Genomic DNA, 25745 nt, shown 5'->3' with positions numbered 1-25745 from the left:
CTCAAGAAGTCTCACAGAAGTCAAATTAATAGTCAACTCAGGATAGTCCACCTGGGCCTTACATTCCTCAAAGTAAACAAAACTCATTCACTGACTCAAACAAAAACGTGCAGAATTATCCAAAGAGGCCTGGTCAGGGGCTAAGTTAAGGAGCAATCCTTTCTCCTCTATCCCCGCTTCACCCAGAACTTTTTATACAACCTTCTGGGCCTTGATTGTCTTCTGCCTGCTCCAGCCTTTCTAGCCAGTGGAGGACAATACTTATTGGTTCTACCTGCAGCTGATTCTTCTTTATTCTCCATGAACCTCTGTATTGGCCACAAGAATGATTACAGAAAGCTAAAATCTTGCAAATATGTGTCCAGACACCCAGCACAAAATGTTTTTGATTTCCTTCCTCTGTTAATAAAACTTTCAGGTGCTGAATCAGGGAGCAGAAATAGTAGCATACAAGTTAGGTGAATAGTCACATACCATGAATTTGGAGTACTCAAAGACCTAGTTGAAAGAAATTGTTTGTGACCAATCCAGATCTGAAATATGCTTTTGCAGGGAGTGTCCATCAAATACCTTTGAATACAAATTAATGTGTAGAATTCAAAGTATATGCATGAATAATTATCCCAGCTTTACCTGCAAGCAGTGTTGTTCTGCTCTTCCATTTATACTTGATATTGTCACGTGGTGGACTGAGGGAAGTGTGTGTTTTTCCTTGGGACTTGGGGACATTTAACTTGCCTCCATCATCTCCTTAAATGTTTGTCACTGCTCACTTTCTTATGGCATGAAGTTAATGGGTTTGACCATCCCAATCTGTGCAGGGGAAAACCCCCCATTCAAAGCATTGAAGAAGGGGAGCACAACTTACTTCATACTGTTCCCAATAACTTCGTCAGCCATAAGTGGAATTTCATGAAGTAAATTGGTTCAAAAAATGGGAACCAGGCTAATGTCAATGCTGTAAATTAATTAAAAGTTAATGGAGGCAGCTATGATGTAAACGAATAACCCTGCTAAGTGAAAGACCAAGCAATCTCAGTCTGTCTATTTTGTCCAAGAGGAAACTAAGAAGTGAATTGATCATGGTCTAAAAGTAACTACATGGGGAAGAGATTTCTGATGGTAGGTAGCTCTTCAATCTGGTAGAGAAAGGTTTAACGAAAACCAATGGTTGGAAGCTGAAGCTAGACAAATTCAGACTAGAAATAAGGGTCACACTTTTAATAGTGAGGTTAATTAACCGGTGGAACACCTTCTTGAGAGAGATGTTGGATTCTCTATCATTTGCATTCTTTAAATCAAGACTGGATAGCTTTCTAAAAGACGCTGTAGCTCTAAGAGATGTTATCGGCTTGATGCAGAAATGACTGTTTGAGATTCTGTGGCCTGTGTAATGCAGGTCATCAGATATGATGATCCCTTCTGGCCTTAATCTCTATGAATCTATGCACAAACAGACTTGATGATCCTATTTTTCGCAATAACCTTTCACAGCGCAAGTTCTCTATGTACCTGCATTCTGGGGAGAGAACAGAGCTATTTCCCTTTCACTTGCATGCATGCTTTTTGGTGTATGATTCACTTCAAAGCAAAGATCAGTAAAAGAGAAGGTTTTTTGTGTTTGCAAAACCAGAGGTGCCTGGGATGCAAGTTCCAGTTTGCTGGAACTCCCAAGTTTGAGAAACGTGAGGGGGCATTTGCCCCATTTCTAGCTGACATGCATCTCCATAGCCCCGTCACACTCCTCTGTCATCCATGCTCTTTGGGCTTTTCTCTGGCTTGAGATGAACATAGCCAGAGTCACAGCACCTGCCACACTTGAAGAGAGGCCACTCCTGTAGACTTCCTCTAACTGAGCAGCTCAGGTGCACCCCCCCCCCCCGGCACCGTCCCTCTCCTCAAAAGGATCCTTTACTTCTCCTCTGAATGGATGAATTGTAAGGCAGGTGTCTAAAACCTTTTCATTCTGTAAACCACCTCTTAAATAAATGTTTTAGACCTCCACTGCCATTCACGATTGCATAACTTCCTGATGACCACTACCACGATTGCTGCTGACATGCAGAAATAATGCTAGGGAAGTATTTCATGCATTTTGTTCTCTCTTTCTTCAAAAAGCACAGAACACTTATTGCACTAAATGCACTGCCTGCTCCACAGCTCTCCGTTTATTCCCCCTCCCAGCTGTGCTGGTACTCTCTCTCTTTCCCTGCACACGTTTCTTTGTCTACGGCTACACTGCACAGCTCCTGCGGCAGCGTCTGGGGTATGTGTGGCTACGTGCTGCAGTGAAAGCAGGCTGCACCCACACTGCAGCATGTAGCTACCTGTGTCGGAGAAAGGCTTCAGCAGCGGGGAGCTCTCAGAATCTTTCCCTGCTGCCTCCCTGCTCCCAGAGTCTTTCCTCACCACTGGAGCTTTCCCTGCAGCGGGTGAATACTTCAGCAGCTGGATGCTGCATTGCTAAAAATAGCAGGGTAGACATGGGAGGTGCTGCTTGGGCGTGTACAGAGCTGTGTAGGGTCTATACCCAGATCCTTAACCAGAGGGTTCTGGCATGTCTCTACTTGCCTAAGCAGTGCCTCACTGTCTACACTGCTGTTTATACCCATGGCATGTATGTATTCTACGTGCCGCCGAAAGGAGTCTGCAGTGTATACGTACCTTTTGCCACCTGTTCCATTTCCCTTCCTTTCCTTCTGCACATGTTTTCTTGCGCCCCTGGATATACTGGACCAACTCCAAGATTATCTTTAGACTTTTCTGTGCATTCAGTATGTCTCTGTTAGTGTTGTTACTCTGCCTGTTTTCATTTGTATATAATAACCTTCAATAAAGACAGCAGTTAAAAAACCCCAACAGTCTAGGATTATTTAGCTTGGCAAGACGAAAGAGAGGAAATATAACAGGTCTGTAAAATGATGACTGGCTACTCCCGGGGTAATTCTGCACCAAAAAATAAATTCTGCACACAACATTTTAAAATTCTGCAAAATTCTGCTTATTTTATTTGTCAAAAGAACACAATATAATCATGCTGGTTTCAATTATTTTGTTTGTTTATTTAAACTACAATACAATGGATGGAGAATGGGAGTGGGGAGCATTGGAGGAAATCTCCAATCCCCTCTGTCTAATAGTAATGTGGCTAGAATTGACCCTTTACTTCTAGTTATTAGTCAACAAATAGATGCAGCCATATGCTCAGTGCCACATCATAGGCAACCGAAGAACAAGTGAGGGCTGGGAACTCAAACTCACAATTTATATTGCAAAAAGAAAAGGAGTACTTGTGGCACCTTAGAGACTAACAAATTTATTTGAGCATAAGCTTCCGTGAGCTACAGCTCACTTCATCGAATGCATTCAGTGGATTCACGAAAGCTTATGCTCAAATTTGTTAGTCTCTAAGGTGCCACAAGTACTCCTTTTCTTTTTGCAAATACAGGCTAACACAGCTGCTACTCTGAGATTTATATTGGCTACTGACCATCTCCAGGAAGGTCAGTAGCAAGCAGTTCATGGAGCACATTTTGATAGGAAATTTTTTCAGTCCAAAAACTTAAACCAGTTCGAATCCCTAAAGCAACATAAGCATGTGTAAGGCCATACTGTCCTTGACCATAAGGCTCCTTCACACCACTCTGGCAATGTAAAGAAGCCTTACATTTTTTATACCTGTTTTATACTGCTGGAGGAATTCACTAAGCAGGCAGGCTGCTACATTCTTCTCTGCCTGAGGGGACAGAACCTGCCCCAATCCTATCTCCTCAGAAAACACTCAAAGCCCTTGCCCTCCATGCCAAGCATGCTGCAATAGTGAGCAAGAGGGACAGAGTGTGTGTCTCGCTCTCTCTCACTCTCACAACTGCCCAGCCCCACCCCCTGACAGTGATTTACCTCTCTCCTGGCTGCTCTGGGCGTCAAATTGACCTGCCTGCACTGCTGGGGAGGGGCGTGTGACCGGTCTTGCAGCTCCCTTTGCTTCCCCATCAGAAGTAATTTTTCTGTGGGGAAGCAAAGAAATCTGTGGGGGCCATGAATTCTGCGCACATGAGTGATGCAAAATTCCCCCAGGAGTAACTGGTATAATGAAGCCCATCTGATTCTTTATCTCTTATTGCTGTCCCATATCACAAGGATAGGCCACTCAGTGAAATTCAAAGACAACCAATGTATATTTCAGAGTGGAAATACTTTATCTGCAACATATAATTAACAAGTGGAACTCACTGCTGCAGGATTTTAAGACAAATATAACCTACTGACTTTCTTTTAAAAGGTAAGATTTAAAATAATACATGTTCAAAGAGAACAGAGTGCAGTTACAGCTGTAAGACAAAAATTGCAAAGGTTGCTGATCCTCATGCTTAGGGCATAATATAATCCCTGGCTGTGGGTTGTTAAGAGCGAATGGTACAACCTTATCCAATTTTCCAGATGCATAGTTAATTTATTTCCCTTCTCTGAAGCATCCAGGAAAGGTCACACGCAGAAGCAGGTCTCATACTAGAAGTCGACCTGTCAGGTGTTCCACTTCTAGGGATTTGTAAAGATCTTTCCCAGTCATCTCTATTCTGTCATGCCTCCACCTGTGGCCCCAGGAACTGATGCCCCTCCCACCTTAGCCGTTTGCAAAGGTAGAGTTTTCAGTGTAGGAGTCCTGTTTGGCTGTAGTGTCGAATGGCAGAGTGACCACTTGTACCAGCACTTGTTTCCCCTGCTAGGTCATGTTTCAGCCTTCCCCTCTTAGCACCAGAAGAGCTAATGCACAGTACATCCCCAGATTGTACAGGCAGGCACATGAGCACCAGGAAATCATCAGTGCACGCAGCTAGAGGGGAAGAGAATGACCCCCAGCCCATTTCCTTCTCCTTCAGTAGTCAAATAGTACAACTCTGAGCAGCAGAGGTGGTGAGATCAACAGCGTGTCTGTCAGCAGCAGCAAGGTAAAAGAAGATGTCGTAGCAAAACGGTTAGCAGCAGCAATGGCAGAATGAGAAAAATCCATCGTGAGCTCCTGCTGCGCTGTGTTCAGCCTGGCTTGCCGATCCGGGAAGCAGAATAAAACCTCATCTCTTTTGTGCACCTGGAAATGCACAGAGCCTGTCTTTGTGCATGAGAAAAACAGGAGCTATTGGTCTGGAAATCTGCAGCAGATGTGGGGCAAAGATGGAAACTGGTGAGCCTGCCCTTCATCTGAAGTTAGGGGCCTGCTTCCTTCCCAGCATATTCAGCTGTGACAATCCACCTGTTTGCTTTTTTTAAGAAATAATGACGCTAATGAGTATTTAGACAAGGATCCAACCCCTGAGTCACTATATAGTAAATGCAGCTGCAGATCAGCTGTGACTCTTAGAGCCCCAGCAGAGGGAAACTCAACTGTATAACTTACCTTGCCCTGTGCCCCTTACAGAGGCAGGTTTTCACAACTAGTCTGATGTCTCTCTTCACAGCTGTTCCTCCAAAACTGAAGAAACTGAAAAGCCCAAATGTTCATGTTGGGGAAAAGATTTCGCTGAAATGTGAGGCTATGGCAGGGAATCCCCAGCCCGCCTACAAGTGGTATAAAGATGGCAAAGAACTGAAGAAGAGCAAGGACATCCGAATAAAATACGGGAATGGCAAGTAAGTATAAAACTTGATTGCTTTGCACCATAATAATTAACAAATGTCTGGTATAAATGTCATACATCAGACTGCCTCTTGTCAGCATTCAAGTAGCTGTTTCTATTTATCCTGCACCCATATCCCCTTCTGCAGGGATGCTGCTGTCAGATTTCACAAGGTAAGTTGGTCTGGGTTGGTACTTGGGCAGGAGACCACCAAAAAATTTCTACAGTGCTGTAGGTGGCATCCTGTTTTCAGAGTTAGTATTAACTGAGGTCCTGAGATGGTGTTTGAGAGCACTGTGCTGCTGGAAGAATGAAACTGACCACTTGCAATCATTTTTACAAGAGTAGCATTATGAACCGCAGTGTCCTGGGCAAATTCCATTTCTGATTTCCTAAATTTGACTTGCTGTTTCAATTGGATGTACTATTCCTCTTTACTTCCTCTCCTAAACTGTTGTGTACTGCTGCAGAACCTTCCTGAGTAGGAGAAGGGCACCGGGGTTCCACCTGCATAGCTCCTTTCCTGGGGGGAGAAGGGTGGAGGAGTTTATGAAGGCTAGTGCTGAGAGCTCTCTTGCTGGGCTATTAAGCATCACAGAAGTCTTCTAAGTCCCAGCGCTGGAGATTAGTAGGAGCATTGCCAGCAGACCAGGGGAAGTGATTATTCCCCTCCATTTGGCACTGGTGAGGCTACGTCTGGAGTATTGCGTCCAGTTTTTGTCCCCCCACTTCAGAAAGAATGTGGACAAATTGGAGAGAGTCCAGCGGGGGGCAAAAAAAAAATGATGAGGGGGCTGGGGCACATGACTTATGAGGAGAGGCTGAGGGAGCTGGGATTGTTTAGTCTGCAGAAGAAAAGAGTGAGGGGGGGATTTGATAGCTGCTTTCAACTACCTGAAAGGGGGTTCCAAAGAGGATGGATCTAGACTGTTCTCAGTGGTAGCTGATGACAGAACGAGGAGTAATGGTCTCAAGTTGCAGTGGGGAAGGTCTAGGTTGGATATTAGGAAAAACTTTCACTAGGAGGGTGGTGAAGCACTGGAATGCGTTACTTAGGGAGGTGGTGGAACCTCCTTCTTTTGAGGTTTTTAAGGTCAGGCTTGACAAAGCCCTGGCTGGGATGATTTAGTTGGGGATTGGTCCTGCTTTGAGCAGGGGGTTGGACTAGATGACCTCCTGAGGTCCCTTCCAACCCTGAAATTCTATGATTCTATGAAGGTGGGAATTAAATCCTTCCTGCCTTCCCTTGAAATTGCTGCTTCCTTCTCTTATCTAATCCTTTTCAATGCAAAGAGGAAACTGGTCTCTTGTTCTACCTCTTTTGTCCCTTACACATATAGTAGCTAATTCAGAAGGTTCAACAGCTGTTTTCTCCTAGTGTGGCTAAAGGTGATGATGAGAAAACCATCTTCCTAGTTCTGTAGCAGGGGAAGGGATGGGGTTCTCCAGGGGTCCCTTTGGACAACACTTGGTACATCTGGGATGAAGCTCTTTTAAAGTGGAGTCAGTGTTGAGCCAGCCAGGGGCAGGTGGAGTTGGGTAGCCGGTGCGAGGATGTGTGTTGCACAGTCGGTGATGCTTGGTATCTCCGATCAACTCCAGGGGCCAGAAGCCTGGGCTGCTCTAAGGCCAGCATTGTCTATTGCATAGCACCAAGCAGGGTGAGAAGATGAACATGTGGATCCTTCTCCAGTGAAGTGGCCACAGTGACATCCCCCTTTGCGCCCATTAAGGGTTTAATGCTGCAGAGGGAAGAGTCATAGTTTCCTGCCCTATATAGATGGAGGCATACCCATGTCAGGAGATATATCAGCTGCCACTAAGGGTGATGGGCCTGGGGACCCTGCCCCCCCTTTTGTGCTGCAGGAAAGAATTCTCCTGCCAGGCCACAGTTCTGTCATGTTAGCCTCTATCCCAGTGTCCTGGAGATAAGAGTCTTTCTATGGGTGGGAGCCCTGTCCCTCATCGGCAGTGTGTGTAAGTGATGCAGCCTGAGTCTTGTGAATCACGTGCAAGGCACAATGTGGACCCAGCCCTTTAAGAACGAACTGCTCCAGCCCACCTGTGCCCATTAACAGCCTTAATGGGCCCTGCTGTAGGACAGGTGTCCCCTATAAAGGGCAGCAGGAAGTTGCAAGTTCAGGAAGCTGTAATAGATAGTGAGGAAAAATTCTTGCAAGGCAGACCCTGAGCTTGGGGGAGCTGTCCCAACTAGGAGGGCTGGAAGTAGCCTACTGAGGTAGGAAGAAGACCCTTATTCTAGGGGAATTTGGAAGTCGTAGCCTGAAGACTAAGCTCAGGCCAGGTAAAGCCTGGCAGTGGTGATTCAATTGGCACCCAACTGTGGGAATGAGAATCATGGATGATTAGGGTTGGAAGGGACCTCAGGAGGTCCTCTAGTCCAACCCCCAGCTCAAAGCAGGAACAATCTCCAACTAAATCATCCCAGCCAGGGCTTTGTCAAGCCTGACCTGAAAACCTCTAAGGAAGGAGATTCCACCACCTCCCTAAGTAACCCATTCCAGTGCTTCACCACCCTCCTAGTGAAAGTTTTTCGTAACATCCAACCGAAACATCTCCCACTGCAACTTGAGACCATTACTCCTTGTTCTGTCATCAGCTACCACTGAGAACAGTCTAGATCCATCCTCTTTGGAACCCCCTTTCAGGTAGTTGAAAGCAGCTATCAAATCCCCGCTCATTCTTCTCTTCTGCAGACTAAATAATCCTAGTTCTCTCAGCCTCTCCTCGTAAGTCATGTGTTCCAGTCCCCTAACCATTTTTGTTGCCCTCCGCAGGACTCTTTCCAATTTTTCCACATCCTTCTTGTAGTGTGGGGCCCAAAACTGGACACGGTACTCCAGATGAGGTCTCACCAATGTCAAATAGAGAGGAATGATCACGTCCCTTGATCTGCTGGCAATGCCCCTACTTATACAGCCCAAAATGCCATTAGCCTTCTTGGCAACAAGGACACACTGACTCATATCCAGCTTCTCGTCCACTGTAACCCCTAGGTCCTTTTTCTTCAGAACTGCTGCCTAGCCATTCAGTCCCTAGTCTGTAGCAGTGCATGGGATTCTAAACTGGGAGGAGAGGTAGATACGCTGGAGGGTAGGGATAGGATACAGAGGGCCCTAGACACATTAGAGGGTTGGACCAAAAGAAATCTGATGAGGTTCAAGAAGGACAAGTGCAGAGTCCTGCAGAGCCCATGCACCGCTACAGACTAGGGACCGAATGGCTCGGCAGCAGTTCTGCAGAAAAGAATCTAGGGGTGACAGTGGACGAGAAGCTGGATATGAGTCAACAGTGTGCCCTTGTTGCCAAGAAGGCCAATGGCATTTTGGGATGTATATGTAGGGGCATTGCCAGCAGATCGAGGGACGTGACCGTTCCCCTCTATTTGACATTGATGAGGCCTCATCTGGAGTACTGTGTCCAGTTTTGGGCACCACACTACAAGAAGGATGTGGATAAATTGGAAAGAGTCCTGCGGAGGGCAACAAAAATGGTTAGGGGACCTGGAATACATGACTTACGAGGAGAGGCTGAGGGAACTGGGATTGTTTAGTCTGCGGAAGAGAAGAATGAGGGGGGATTTGATAGCTGCTTTCAACTACCTGAAAGGGGGTTCCAAAGAGGATGGATTTAGACTGTTCTCAGTGGTAGCTGATGACAGAACAAGAAGTAATGGTCTCAAGTTGCAGTGGGGGAGGTTTAGGTTGGATATTGGGAAAAACTTGTTCACTAGGAGGGTGGTGAAGCACTGGAATGTGTTACTAAGGGAGGTGGTGGAACCTCCTTCTTTTGAGGTTTTTAAGGTCAGGCTTGACAAAGCCCTGGCTGGGATGATTTAGTTGGGGATTGGTCCTGCTTTGAGCCAGGGGTTGGACTAGATGACCTCCTGAGGTCCCTTCCAACTTTGATATTCTATGATGATTCTTCCTTCCTAAGTGCAGGACTCTGCACTTGTCCTTGTTGAAGATCATAAGATTTCTCTTGGCCCAATCCTCTAATGTGTCTAGGTCCCTCTGTATCCTATCCCTACCCTCCAGCGTATCTACCACTCCACGCAGTTTAGTGTCACCTGCAAACTTGCTGAGGGTGCAGTCCACGCCATCCTCAAGGTCATTAATGAAGATATTGAACAAAACCAGCCCCAGGACTGACCCTTGGGTCACTCTGCTTGATATCAGCTGCCAACTAGACATGGAGCCATTGATCACTACCTGTTGAGCCCGACAATCTAGGCAGCTTTCTATCCACCTTATAGTCCATTCATCCAGCCCCTACTTCTTTAACTTGCTGGCAAGAATACTGTGGGAGACCATACCAAAAGCTTTGCTAAAGTCAAGGAATAACACATCCACTGCTTCCCCTTCATCCACAGAGCCCGTTATCTCTTCATAGAAGGCAATTAGGTTAGTCAGGCATGACTTGCCCTTGGGGAATCCATGCTGACTGTTTTGATCACTTTCCTGTCCTCTAAGTGCTTCAGAATTGATTCCTTGAGGACCTGCTCCATGATTTTTCCAGGGACTGAAGTGAGGCTGACTGGCCTGTAGTTCCCAGGATCATCCTCCTTCCCTTTTTTAAAGATGGGCACTACATTAGCCTTTATCCAGTCTTCTGGGACCTCCCCCGATAGCCATGAGTTAATGGCGAATGGCTCTGCAATCACATCCGCCAACTCGTTTAGCACCCTCGGCTGCAGTGCATCCGGCCTCATGGACTTGTGCTCATCCAGCTTTTCTAAATAGTCCTGAACCACTTCTTTCTCCACAGATAGCTGGTCATCTCCTCCCCTTGCTGTGCTGCCCAGGGGAGAGAGACACAGAACTGGGGTTGGGGCCTGGAAGGTCAGACTGTGTAGGGACTAAATAAACTGAGACTTCCAGGAGGGGAATGTTTTCAATGACCTTTGGACTGCAGGTGCATGCTTGAAGAAGCCCCTGCACCAGGGGAGACTGGCAGGGTGCAGTAGACTTTGTTTGGGAGGCAGCTGCCCTGGTGCCCAGCTCTTTGCTTTTTTATAAATATATAAAATCAGGAAGGGGCTTCTCTGACCATTGCCACACGCCTGCCCAGCTTGCTGGATAAATACCCACCTGCTTATGCAGGCGAAGGGCAAACTCTCAGAGGCAGTAAACCACCACTTTTTTTTTTTGTATTTCTCTGTGCAGATGCTGTAGGTGAAAGGGAGACGCTATGGCATGGGCCAGTGAGTGTCTCATAGCATCTCAGTGTGAGAGGTGTGGAGGTAGTGGGAGCTCTGTGAGGAAGAGGGGAGATGACAGTGCCTTCATACCCAAACACTGTGGTTGAACACAACACACACAAGGCCTGTCTGGTGATCGGATCATCTTGCTCCCAGCCTTGCCTTCCACCTAGAACCCCTCACAGGTTTACTCTGACATTGCTTTCCTAAAGGTTCACCATATTGTGGAGAAGACTTTTTTCCTGTGGGGAAGAGGTCCTTTACACACTCTGCTCTACATATCCTGTGTAGGAGAAGAACCTTCCCCGCAGCAATCCTATGGTCTGTGCAATAGGCTACCAAACTAGGCAAACTCATTGTATTATAACCATTCTGTATTTGGTGAGAACTTCAATGTAAAGATCTTTATCAGCCACCATTATTGCTTCTGCTATGAGACTGCCTACTCCTTGGGCAAATCTTCATCTTTCTGTACCTCAGTTTTCCTGTAAAATGGGGATAATTACACTGACCTTTGTAAAGCACTTTTGAGATCTGATTCAAAGCTCTACAGAAGCTAGTTGTGGTTTATACATGCATGATAACATTTAGGGGGTCCCATGACACCAGACAACATATCCACCTGCATAATTTATTGGAATGAATAGAGTAGGAACATTGATTCATTTTATGCAACATCATGGAAGTATTGGATGTAAAATATTTTCCATGACATTTTCTCCATGTATAATCCTTTACATGACAGAACATCTGACCTATAAACAGGAAATAACTGTAAAGAGTTGGCAAGAGACCGCAGCTATGGAGAAGCTTTCTCTTCTAGGAAGGCTTGGGAATGTGGTAGCAGAACAACACGCCCCGCAGGCACTGATTCATAATGATTTGACAATTAGTCATTTTTCAGAGCAGTGTTGACATTTGATGTATCACGTAACTCCCCAAGCCATCCATTTCTGACTTTGTATGTCCTGACACAGCTGACAAAGAAACAGCCTATAAATCTAGGACTGTTTGGTCACTTGGAAGTCTGAAAGTTAATTTTCTGCTACCATATCCAATGCATAAGAGTGTGAAAAATATTACATCTATCCTTATTAGGGCAGGTATAGTATTAATTTTTAAAATTAGAAGTGACTAAAAGAAATCAATGACAACACATTGAGCCATTTTACCACATTACAATGTTGATTACTTGCCATTAGAACAATTTTAATCCTTTAGATTTCAAAATCACCTCAAAAATTATTGGTCTCACTCATCACCGATCTTTCTGTGATTAATGTAACACCTCCTTGCTATGGAAAGTTACAGAGTTGGTCAAGAGAGGGCGTTGAATGGACTTATTAACACAATCAAACCGTGGCACTGTAACCAGCCTCTCTGTAATTGCATATGCATACAGTCACACAGGGCAGATGGTGTTGGCTGTGAATGGACTTGTGTTAACAGGGGTCTAGGATGTTATGTAGAAATTACCAATGAACATCCTAGGTAGGCAAGAAGGATTTATATGGCCCTTTTTAGTGTAGTATCTGAGCATGTCACAATCTTTAACTTATCCTCACAACTGGCCTGTGAGGTAGGGCAGTGCTGTTATCCCCATTGCACAGCTGGGAGAACTGAGGCCCAGAAGGATTAAATGACTTCTCCATGCTCCCCACAGAAGATCTGTCTTGGAGCTGGGACTCCTATGTATCAGGCTAGCACCCTAACCAGAGATCTCTTCCTCCCACCGGCTGTAACATCTTCCTGCTGCTGTCCCTGACCCGAGAGCCCTCTGCCTCCTGCCTGGCACCCTCTGACAGATAGTGAAGCTGGCTTGCTGGAAGAAGGTGGTTTCCCACCTACCCAAAGAGTGCCTGGGTAGCATGGTGATGGGTGCCCAGTAATTCCTGAAACAGAAGTAAAAGTGTGAGGAAGAACCAATCCTCTTCCCTCAAGACACTCCTGTCAAGTAACAATGCTGCATTTACTAGTTTCCATGGCACCAAGTTGGGCTGCGGCCAGTGACAGGCCAGAAACATGTTAGGTGATAAAAGCTCTTCCTTCTGGCAGAATAAAAGTCCCAAATCTTAACACACCCTAAAGCAGGAGTCCTGCTATGTCACCAATGAAGAGTGTGCCTGACCTGAAAAGACACCTCAGTCCCAAGGTGCATCCCAAGTCCTCTCCTGACAGACATCCATCCTAGCACTCTGCTCCTATCCCTGCTTTCTGGTGAGAGAGCCTTGAAAGCACCCTGGCATTTCTGACTCTCCCTTCATGGGGCTGGTTACCTATGCAGAGCCAGGGACTTGTCTACCAAAGTGGTAATCAGGCAAACCTTAGGGCTGCTCTAAACGTGACTGCCCCTTGCTCTAGCAAGGAAGATCTCCCCTTTCCCTCATTTGTCACACAGAGGGTGGGACAAAACTGCTAGCTCAGTTAAATTGTGACAGCAGGCAGTCAGGATTTTGGCAATGATTTGGTACTTTGCCTTCTGGCCTTGGCTGAAAGCATGAAACACATTACAAACAGCCCTGTTCAAATCCCAGGTGAAGGATCCAGGAGCTCTGTTTGTGTCTGAAAATATCTTGCCCATCAGAGCTACAAATACTCCAAAACAGGCCCTAGTGGCAGCAGGAGAGACCCTGAAAGAAAAGATAGGAGGGAATGAAGTCCATCAGTGCTGAAGGGCTCCCAAAAAGGAGAGGGGGATCCTTACTCGGTGCTCCAGGGGAACCCAACCAAGATGGCCTTGGAAAAATGTCTGTCTGAGCCAAATATGGACATAGAACTGGAAGGGACCGCCTGGGTCTATGAGCCCATGGGATTCATTGCTTTCACAGGGAACCCTGTCATATTATCCTGTTCATGAACTTATCAAGCTCCAGCTTACAGCTAGTTAGGTTCTCTGTCCCCACTGCTGCTATTGATGGTAAGCAACCATCAAATGAGGATCTATTCAACTCTGTATGCGTAGGAAGAACCCCCATGGCTAAATACCTGACCCCACTCATACCCTGTGGGAATCTTGGTATCCCAGCGAGGTGGGTTGTCCAAGAACATCCTGGGGCAGAAGATTCAAACCCCTATTGTCCTTCAGAGGATAATGTTGGGGAGGGAAAATCTTGGGCAAGGAGAGCAGGGAAAACCTCTCTTCTTGAAGAAAGCACCAAAGACTAATGCTCCCACAGAGCTGATGGTATTGCCAGAATTGGGCTTTTTGGTTTCTTAGAAATCCTACACATGTGTCTGTGTTACTGTTAGATCATAGATCTAAATCTAATTCTTTGTGATCCTCTTGAAATATCTTATTCTCTATGCAGTGGGGTCCAGTGAATGGAGCACTAGAATGGGAGTCAAGAGACCTGCTCATTGACTTAACCTCTCTGTTCCTCCATTTCCCCACCTCTAAAATGAGGGCTCACACCCCACTGTAAAGCCCTTTGAGATCTAAGAATGAAAAGTACCATATAAGGGCTAAGTATTGATAACTGAATAGAGTGCTTTTTGAATGGGAAACTTGCTATGAAATAGAGTGTATTGTACCAAGGAGACTAGCAACTACCTGTAAGTCAAAAGCTCAGATTTCTCATCCATTATCTATCTGTTTTGTTAACTACAAGCACAACCTTCCAGTGCCACAGGGCAGGGGAGTCCTCCTTCTCAATGAGTTCATGGGAGGGAGGGAAAAAATCCTGATTCCTTGCTTCTGAACTGCATGTTCCATCGCTAATTAGGAACAGGCTTGGACAGGCCTGCCTTGCATAGAAAGGAAACCTACCTCTTGGGTGGAAGAAAGTATTGGCTGGTGTTTTATCGCTTGCTAAATTTAAATAACATGCCATTGATAGGAATGTGAAGAGATTACCCAGCAAGAAACGAACACAATAGCAAAACCACAGCAGAGTGAGTTAAGCTGTATTCAGATTGCCAGAGCAGACCTTCAACTACCAGTCCTGGTCAGAGTATGTGAGATCTTTTCCAAAGCACTGGAAAGCAAAGTTAAGATTGAGTTACTCTACCCATGGTGCTTTGCCAAACTGTCAAACCCTGACTATTATGGGAGTGTGGGGAGTTCACATTTGTCTAAGAGCAGAAATTTAGCTTGTATTTCTTCTAACCTGCTATGGTATTACTCATCACAAGATCAACTGGAGAGAGATGTGCATGTGGATCTTCCATTGAAGTCAGTGGGAGCTGGCTGGATCGAACACCTGGTGGCCTGCTGGTTCAGGTTGCTTTTGTATCCCGTTCCTGACCTGTGCTCTTTTCTTTGACATGAAGAGAAATGACAGACTTCGAGGCTTGCCCATCTCTGTAGTTAAACGTTTTGGATGTTCAGTTTCGATCTGGTTGACCATTTGATGAGCTTATGGGACAACAGGCCTTCTTGCAGTGTCATCCAGCAACCCTGTTATTACCCTGTGGGTGCCTTCTTCATCCCGCTTCTGCCCAGGACTCCCAGGAGCCTGACACACAAGGATTGAATTCATTGCTCAGGTTAGCAGGTGTTACCCCACTGTCCTGAGCAGAACTGCACCTCTTTACATCAGCGGTGAATTTGGCCTGCAGAAAAGTGTGCATCTTACTCTGATAAAAAGAAACAAAAGTTATGGTAAATAAGATGGACAATTTGGTTGAGGTTGTTGCACAAACTAGAAGTTACACAGGCAGGTTTAAGAGAAGAGGGAACACAACTAAAGGAGAATTTAAAGGCAGTCCTACTCTAGAGTAAATTGGCATAAATGCCATTGAAGCAACAGCTGGATGACGATGCTTTTAATAGGTTGGTGTTAGGGTCTGAGCCTGCAAAAATTTGAACATCTGGATAACTTTCCCTACATGAGTAATCTCATTAGATGTGTCTACACCACATTGTAAATCTGGGTTTGTGGAACACTGGCTTGCTTACTTGTGTCCACGCTGCATTGTAAACCTGGTGGACTTGAGTCTCACAGCTGTGTTAATTCTTCCAGACTGCACTAAGCAGAGCTTCTCACTCAGGTCTGTGGCTTGAGCTGTGTCCACACTGCAAAATTACAGGGCATGGACCTGTCACAATAGGACTCAAGATCTGACCCAGCCCCCGTTGCTTGTTACAAGAGTTTGCAATTCGGGGGGCTGTTTTAGATAGTCAGTCAGAGAGCAGCAATAACCAGGGTCAGCTCTTTTTCGTCTCCTTCAGACCAGGAGGTTGTGACCACTTGGAGATTCGGCGGCTGAAGTGAAGCTAGAACAGAATGCAGCAGCTTGAGTCTTAAGTACTGATAGTTTTTCACCATGACCAGATCCAACACCCACTGAAATAATCACTGTACATCCATTGACTTGGGTGGGTGCTATATCAGAGAGGTGTGGTCTTTCATGTGTGAAATACAACACTGGTCCTGGCCACTTGTGGCCATTAAAGCCTGTTGTATTGACCAAATTCCAACTAGGGTAATCACATTTTGTCTGTAGTACTTACTGGTCAATTCACCTTGCAGTTTCACTTGGATACCATTGTGTAGTGTTACAGTGCACTGGTACAGATCACACCAGAAGTGGCTTCTTGAAAATGTGACACAAATGCACTGTTAAGCTTCCAACACCAGAAAGCAAATAAAAGGGACACCAGCCCAGTTGTCTATTAAAAACCTTGTGATTTTGGTGGAGCCTGACTCATGAGTGTTGAATGCGTTAGGCTGGCAATACTGGAGCTGGGCAGGGGGGCAAAAGGTACCTACAGGACTGGTGGGGTGTCAGGACTGAGCACCTTCAGCTGAGCTTGAGGACTAGCCGGCCCAGCCTCCAGGCAGATTAATGAGCTCAGCTGGGTTGTGGTAGAACTGCCTGATTGGCTGAGGGCCGCCAACAGGCCTGCCTTTTAAGCTCAGCTGCAGAAGCAGCTCACTGGCTGCTCAACAGTCCAACTACAACTGTGATTGCTCTTGCTCCTGTCCTGTTCTGGTCCTGTTCTTGCCTTGCTCCTGATTCCTGGCTTGGGCTCCAGCTCCACCCCTTGGCTCTGGTTTCTGGCCCCCACATTGAACCATGGAGCTGGACTGCTACACGTTTAGGAATTGGTCAGGATATGGGGTTCCCAAGCTAGAGGCCTTGTGCGGTTCACTAAAGCTGCATCCAGAGCATCTGACACAAGGTGCAGTTCTTCTCTCAAATGAGATTGAAAACCATAATGCCATTTTCCCAATCTTACAATCTCTCATTGGCTGCATGTCAAATGGGCTCAATTTACCAACAGATAGTTCCCTCTAGCTGCCAGCCCTGAAAACTCCTCCGAAGAGCTAAAAAATCTAGCTCCCACCTTTCTATCTTTAATACAGATCCTGCGAGCCCACTGTTTTGTCCTTATTTACATCTGTGCCACCCCCATTGCTCTGCGGCTATGTCCTCCCTGACATCTGAGCAGCCCTCTTGCGGCCCAAGACTCTGCAGCCAAGGAGCACAGTGAACAATCCACCCTGGGCCTCAGAACTGTACTCCAGAATCTACATTTTCTTTCAAAGGAATTGCCATTCTAGCCCTTCTGCTTGGGAAGAAAACCTTCCAAATGCGTAAAACATCTACGGGGAAGGAAAAAGAAAAGGAGTACTTGTGGCACCTTAGAGACTAACCAATTTATTTGAGCATGAGCTTTCGTGAGCTACAGCTCACTTCATCGATGCATACCGTGGAAACTGCAGCAGACTTTATATATACACACAGACAATATGAAACAATACCTCCTCCCACCCCACTGTCCTGCTGGTAATAGCTTATCTAAAGTGATCATCAAGTTGGGCCATTTCCAGCACAAATCCAGGTTTTCTCACCCTCCACCCCCCCCACACAAATTCACTCTCCTGCTGGTGATAGCCCATCCAAAGTGACAACTCTCTACACAATGTGCATGATAATCAAGTTGGGCCATTTCCTGCACAAATCCACGTTCTCTCACCCCCCTCCCAAAAACCACACACACAAACTCACTATCCTGCTGGTAGTAGCTCATCCAAAGTGACCACTCTCCCTACAATGTGCATGATAATCAAGGTGGGCCATTTCCAGCACAAATCCACGTTCTCTCACCCCCCTCCCAAAAACCACACACACAAACTCACTATCCTGCTGGTAGTAGCTCATCCAAAGTGACCACTCTCCCTACAATGTGCATGATAATCAAGGTGGGCCATTTCCAGCACAAATCCAGGTTTTCTCACACCCCCCCCACCCCCATACACACACAAACTCACTCTCCTGCTGGTAATAGCTCATCCAAACTGACCACTCTCCAAGTGTGTGTATGGGGGTGGGGGGGTGAGAAAACCTGGATTTGTGCTGGAAATGGCCCACCTTGATTATCATGCACATTGTAGGGAGAGTGGTCACTTTGGATGGGCTATCACCAGCAGGAGAGTGAATTTGTGTGGGGGGGTGGAGGGCGAGAAAACCTGGATTTGTGCTGGAAATGGTCCAACTTGATGATCACTTTAGATAAGCTATTACCAGCAGGACAGTGGGGTGGGAGGAGGTATTGTTTCATATTCTCTGTGTGTATATAAAGTCTGCTGCAGTTTCCACGGTATGCATCCGATGAAGTGAGCTGTAGCTCACGAAAGCTCATGCTCAAATAAATCGGTTAGTCTCTAAGGTGCCACAAGTACTCCTTTTCTTTTTGCGAATACAGACTAACACGGCTGGTACTCTGAAACCTACGGGGAAGGGTGACACCAAGTGAATTACATATCCGACTAAATGATGCAAGGGAGCCCACCCTGATTGTATTTTCCTGTTAAATAAAGTAAAATAAAACTTGATTTTTTTTGTTTAAATGTACTTGAAGCCACCCCAGAATTTCCAGTTTCCTACATGCAAACTGAAATGTGTGCTGCTGAAACCAGGGGCCTTGTCTCGGAACTTAGTCCAACTTGTTGGGGAGCACACCGGCCTCTTCAACAGACTTGCACAGGGGCTAGCATTGGGGGACTGTGGGGTTGCCCAAGTGGCCATGCAGCTGGAACTTATGTGTTTGCTGATTATTAACAAATTGGATAGGATGCATGGCCCAGAAGGGAATCCAGTTCACTCTCTTGGATTCTGCAGGTCAGGGGGAAGTAGAATCTTGCTTTGTCCCCCGTGGCATCATCCTCTCCAACTCTGGATACGTCGAGAGAACGGAGCTGTGGAGTGAGAAGTCACTGTCCTTACACAGCTGCATATCAGGACAGAGCAGCACTTAATCTGAGGAGGTCCATAAACTTGCTTCCGTGGAAGAGAGTCAGTGCTGGAAGAGAGTAGGAAAGTGGGCTCAGGGGATGTCTGAGTTGCCTTCTGGGGACCCAGAAGGATAAGAACATAAGAATGGCCATTCTGGGTCAGACCAAAGGTCCATCCAGCCCAGTATCCTGTCTGCCGACTGTGGCCAATACCAGGTGCCCCAGAGGGAGTGAACCTAACAGGTAATGATCAAGTGATCTCTCTCCTGCCATCCATTTCCAACCTCTGACAAACAGAGGCTAGGGACACCATTCCTTACCCATCCTGGCTAATAGCCATTAAGGGACTTAACCTCCATGAATTTATCCAGTTCTCTTTTGAACCCTGTTATAGTCCTAGCCTTCACAACCTCCTCAGGCAAGGAGTTCCACTGGCTGACTGTGCGCTGAGTGAAGAAGAACTTCCTTTTATTTGTTTTAAACCTGCTACCCATTAATTTCATTTGGTGGCCCCTAGTTCTTATATTATGGGAACAAGTAAATAACTTTTCCTTATTCACTTTCTCCACACCACTCATGATTTTATATACCTCTATCACAGTGGTTCCCAAACTTGTTTTACTGCTTGCTCAGGGAAAGCCCCTGGCGGGCCGGGCTGGGAGCTGCGATTGGCCGAACCTGTGGACGCGGCAGATAAACAAACCGGCCTGGCCCGCCAGGGGCTTTCCCTGCGCAAGCGGCGGAACAAGTTTGGGAACCACTGTTCTATCATATCCCCCCTTAGTCTCCTCTTTTCCAAGCTGAAAAGTCCTAGCCTCTTTAATCTCTCCTCATATGGGACCTGTGCCAAACCCCTAGTCATTTTAGTTGCCCTTTTCTGAACCTTTTCTAATGCCAGTATATCCTTTTTCGAGAGGAGGGGACCACATCTGTACACAGTATTCAAGATGTGGGCGTACCATGGATTTATATAAGGGCAATAAGATATTCTCTGTTTTATTCTCTGTCCCTTTTTTAATGATTCCTAACATCCTGTTTGCTTTTTTGACTGCCGCTGCACATTGCGTGGACGTCTTCAGAGAGCTATCCACGATGATTCCAAGATCTTTTTCCTGATTAGTTGTAGCTAAATTAGCCCCCATCATATCGTATGTATAGTTGGGGTTATTTTTTTCCAATGTGCATTATTTACATTTATCCACATTATATTTCATTTGCCATTTTGTTGCCCAATCACTTAGTTTTGTGAGATCTTTTTGAAGTTCTTCACAGTCTGCGTTGGTCTTAACTATCTTGAGCAGTTTAGTATCACCTGCAAACTTTGCCACCTCACTATTCACCCCTTTCTCTAGATCATTTATGAATAAGTTGATTAGGATTGGTCCTAGGACTGACCCTTGGGGAACACCACTAGTTACCCCTCTCCATTCTGAAAATTTACCATTTATTCCAACCCTTTGTTCCCTGTCTTTTAACCAGTTCTCAGTCCATGAAAGGATCTTCCTTCTTATCCCAGGACAACTTAATGTACGTAAGAGCCTTTGGTGAGGGACCTTGTCAAAGGCTTTCTGGAAATCTAAGTACACTATGTCCACATGTTTGTTGACTCCCTCAAAGAACGCTAATAGATTAGTAAGACATGATCTCACTTTACAGAAACCACATCGACTTTTGCCCAACAATTTATGTTCTTCTACGTGTCTGACAATTTTATTCTTTACTATTGTTTCAGCTAATTTGCCCAGTACTGACGTTAGACTTACCGATCTGTAATTGCCGGGATCACCTCTAGAGCCCCTTTTAAATATTGGCGTTACATTAGCTATCTTCCAGTAAGTGGGTACGGAAGCTGATTTAAAGGACAGGTTACAAACCATAGTTAATAGTTCCGCAATTTCACATTTGAGTTCTTTCAGAACTCTTGGGTGAATACCATCTGGTCCCGGTGACTTGACACTGTTAAGTTTCTCAATTAATTCCAAAATCTCCTCTAATGACACTTCAATCTGTGACAATTCCTCAGATTTGTCACCGACAAAGGACGGCTCAGATTTGGGAATCTCCCCAACATCCTCAGCCATGAAGACTAAAGCAAAGAATTCATTTAGTTTCTCCCCAATGATTTTGTCGTCTTTAAGTGCTCCTTTTGTATCTCGATTGTCCAGGACCCCACTGGTTGTTTAGCAGGCTTCCTGCTTGTGATGTACTTAAAACACGTTTTGTAATTACCTTTTGAGTTTTTGGCTAGCTGTTCTTCAAACTCCTTTTTGGCTTTTCTTATTACATTTTTACATTTAATTTGACAGTGTTTATGCTCCTTTCTATTTACCTCACTAGGATCTGACTTCCACTTTTTAAAAGATGCCTTTTTATCTCTCACTGTTTCTTTTATATGGTTTTAAGCCACGGTAGCTCTTTTTTAGTTCTTTTACTATGTTTTTTAATTTGGGGTATACATTTAAGTTGGGCCTCTATTATGGTGTCTTTGAAAAGTGTCCATGCAGCTTGCAGGGATTTCACTCTAGTCACTGTACCTTTTAATTTCTGTTTAACTAACCTTCTCATTTTTGCATAGTTCCTCTTTCTGAAATTAAATGCACAGTGTTGGGCTGCTCAGGTGTTCTTCCCACCACAGGAATGTTAAATATTATTATATTATGGTCACTATTTCCAAGCAGTCCTGTTATAGTTACCTCTTGGGCCAGAGTGGGAGAAATGGCCTTGGCAGACAGCTGTCACAGTTAACTTGTGGCAAGGGCGGAATGCTGGCCTGGGGGACAGGAAATAAGGACTCCAACCCGCCCTCCCCTGGGAGAGGCTGCTGCTTGTCTAACCACTTCCACACCTCACTTCTCTCTTTTGTTCTGTTTAAGTTATTTTATGTTCCCCGTTTGCTGTCTGTTTTTATCACCTAATCTTGACATAGCTAGATTATGCCCTGGAATACAAAACTGCATGCTTGGAGTCATGCATGCTGTTTTGAAACACCCACAGGTGTGTCTGGCTTTCAAAACTGTATTCTATAAAAAGTGAATAAAATGTCAGGTTAAGGAATAGGTTGGTTCAAGTTTGCTTCTGAGGGTGGGAGAAAATTCAAGGTTGTGACTCATTTCTGAACCAGCTCTCCATCCCTAATGCAATCCAGGTGCTTTCCTGTGGCCATATCCTCCACACAATCCATTATACTTCCTTTTGATGGACTCTTCCATTTGATCTCACTCATCCTGTTGTCTGCTTTGGAAGATGAATTTTCTTAAGTTCCTCAAATTTAGGGGACTGAGTGCAAATGCAAAGTCATACAGCTGCTTCAGATTCTTGGAGTGAGTACTGCGTAGGACAGCAGGTTTCTGCTTGGAGGACAGTTAATGAACTGACCGTTCCCAATCTTCAAGCCAGATATTAAATTACTCAGTTTAGTTGAGATACACCCCATGCAGAGGACCAGAACAAGACTAGGCACCATTTAGCCCATCCAAATGGGACTTAAAGTGGGATGCAAGTGGTACATACATATGCCTTTGTGCTAGCTCTAAGCACAGAGATGAATTTCACTCTCTCCCCTTTCATAATGTTATCAAAGCAGAGTGGAATTTAGTTAATATTTAACCATATCATCCTAATTAATGTCCTTTGTAAAGGTAACCTTTATGAATTTCCTTTCTAGTATCTCCTGATGGTAGTTCTTTTCTCTAGCATATTTAATATACACAGTACTCTCCTAATAGCAAATATAAGGGCCACCTTCAGTGTAATCTTCAAATTCACACTATTAGAGGAGGATAAAATTAATTCCTTTACGGCCTTCTCTGTGTTCACTCAAAATGCATTATCTCCTAGGGAGAATGTCCAAAACTCCATCTTGGTAGTCTAGTTTTAGGAAACTAATAATAATGGTGATATCTTTATAATTTGATCTAATGATTCTCCTCTTGAAGGATCCCAAAGTAGATTATAGCCTATCAATATATAGAACTCAGGCACTAATTCAGACAGCTGCGGGGTGCAGTGTGGTAGCTGTTTAACAGCTTATAGCAACACCACATAAGTAGTTTTATAGGAGATGAATGGGGTGGGGGGAAGCTGTTTCCAACTGGAAATAAAGGGGGGTTGGATTTAGGGAGGGGAAAAAATTGGAATTTCACCCGGACACTGCTGCTAATATTTCTCAGAATCTTTAATGACCAAAATTGGTCTGGATCTTTTTGTCTCATCCAAAAGTCAGGAAAACAGGAGTATGAGTTGAGATCATTGATTGTATTCCCAAATATAGTATTCACTATGGCTAAGTAATATACGAAGAAAATATGTGACTAAATCATAGGTACTGAGGGGGAAAAAACAATAGGGTAGAATCTACCCCAGAGTAAGTTTAAAATCAATGTAGTTACACCAAGGATGAATTAAGATATAACCCTGTCCCCTTTGCTGAATGAAGTCTATATGGAGCCAGGATGACTGCTTTTCTCAAGAAGAATGCAATGGCCTGCCATGAGGGTAACACTTATGACTAGATCTCAGCGGGAAATGGCTTTCCCATCCTGCAAAAAATGTTAAAATCTTAGAAAAATGTTCCCATCTCATCTCAGGACAAAAGATCAGAATCTTGGAAACTTTGGAACTCCTTCTCCTAAACAATCAGTGTCCGCAATAACCTCACTGCTTTCAAAACTAAACACAAAATTCAGCTGTTTGACTTACATTTTCCATAATAATTGTATGATCATTTTAAAAACACACATACCAATCAAAATCAATAAACCCTTCCCTAAGGGAAATGTTAAATATGCCAAGAACTAATCCCTGCGGGACTGCCCTGGAAACCCCTCAGTCAATGATGATTCCCTATTTAGAGTTACGTGTTGAGACCTATCGGTTTGGCCAGCTTTTAGTCCATTTAATGTGTGCTAGGAAAATTTTATATATTTCTAGTTTTTAATCAAAATATTGTGTGGTACCAAGTCAAAGTATGTTATGTCAACACCATTTATTAGTCACACTTTGTAATCTCATAAAAAAAAATCAAGTTAGTTGGACAGAATCTATTTTCCATAAACCCTCATTGATTTGCATTAATTACATGACCTTCCTTTAATTCTTTATTAATTGAGACACATATCAGCTGCTCCATTATCTTGCCCAGGCCTGATGTCAGACTGGGAGGCCTATAATTATCCATGTCATCTCATTTACCCTTTTAAAAATATGGGCAGACTAGCTTTTTTCCAGACTTCTGGAACATCCCCAGTGTTCTAAGTCTTATTAATTCTAATAGATCGGTGAGACATGATTTCTCTTTACAAAAACCATTGCAAGTTTCTGATTTATATTCATTACTATCAATTTTTCTTTTCTTTTTTATTTCTTCATTTAATCGTTTATACATACAGATGCCTTCACTTCCCTTCTAAACCAGGTTAGCCTTCTTTCTCGATTGTGGCTTTTGGGGCATCTAGCAAAGTGTTTTTAAACAATTTCTGATTATCATTCACATTTTTTGGATTAAATTCTTCCTCCCAGCTGATTGGGCTCATAATTGTTTCCAAAATTGTAAAATTGGCTCTTTTAAAAGCACCAAATATCTAATTCTGGGCTGGACCTAATTCTGTTTACACACTCTAAATGTGATCAAGTCATGATAGTTTGTACATAAGCTACCATTAATTTTTAGTTCTATAATCAGTTCCTTTTTTTCTGTCAAGATGAGGTCTAATATAAAATTCCCCTGTGTTGGATGCAGCACTCTTTGAGTTAGGAAATTGTCATCTATAACATTTAGAAATTAACAGGGATGTTTTAGTATTGTCAGCAAGAGACCTTTAGCATGCGTCCCTCCAGTTGAAATCCCCCATGATCTCGCTGCTTTTCTCGCCTGCATATTATAGATAGATGCGTGAGGAGCTGGTCATCCTGTTCTCTAGTGTCATTGGTGGTCTGTAGCGGACACCAGCTGCTACTTCATCTTGTGCTTTATCTGTTGGGATATTATCAGTAAGCGTTTAAGATAATTTTCCTCTGAGTTATCAGTGACTCAGAAACAGATAATGCCATTTTTGAAATGGAGCGCCATTCCCCCTCCCTTTTTGCCCACTCGATGGGGTATAACCATTGATTTTTAACATTCCAGGTAGAATCAGCGCATGAAACGTGTACCTTGTTAAACAGGATCTTTCCCGAGAATGAGCACGATCTCACCCAGTTCTGATGCTAACACACTTCTCACTAGGAGCTCCCATGGTCTTCTCCCATATATCTGTTCCCATGCTAATTAAACTCAGAGTGAGGGACAGATGGTAATGTTAGTTGTCACAATGTATGATGTGGTGGTGGTTGTTCCCAGGTGCTTCTAGTCACTCGGAACCCAGGGACTCCGATGGTCTCCAGACCCTGTGTGTTAGCAATACCCAGTGTATGGATGCTGCTTCTAGTTGCTGGCCTAAGTGAGGCTAAAAACAGCCACACCCCTAGCTCAGATAGAAGGGGCTGGGGTTTGGGGGTTGAGAGCCCTGGATTCAAGTCCTGCTGCCAGCTGTATGCTGCAAGTTTGTGTTCAACCAGAGCATATTACACAACGGTGCCTACGTGGTACTTGAACCCTGTGGAGTTCAGAGTCAGTGATCAGGCTTGTTTGCGAGGAAGAGTATATAACACGCTGCTCTAGTTCATGTTTCCCTCTAGTGGCTGGGTCCGGTGGCTATCACACTTTGCTCCTAACAGGTGTGGGAATACTCA

General features: G+C 44.7%; 1 protein-coding gene across 1 annotated transcript in view; it reads left to right on the top strand.

Moving 5' to 3' along the window:
- NRG2 (neuregulin 2) overlaps positions 1–25745 on the top strand; it is a 317257-nt gene that overhangs the window by 190231 nt on the left and 101281 nt on the right. Inside the window, exon 3 of the mRNA XM_073356050.1 lies at positions 5457–5628. Coding sequence (XP_073212151.1) covers positions 5457–5628 — 172 coding nt within the window. The remainder of the gene's footprint in view (positions 1–5456; positions 5629–25745) is intronic.

Source organism: Lepidochelys kempii, chromosome 8 (assembly GCF_965140285.1).
Source record: "Lepidochelys kempii isolate rLepKem1 chromosome 8, rLepKem1.hap1, whole genome shotgun sequence".
Lineage (NCBI taxonomy): Eukaryota > Metazoa > Chordata > Testudines > Cheloniidae > Lepidochelys > Lepidochelys kempii.
Note: the sequence above shows the minus strand (reverse complement) of the source record. Positions and strands in the feature narration are given on the sequence as shown.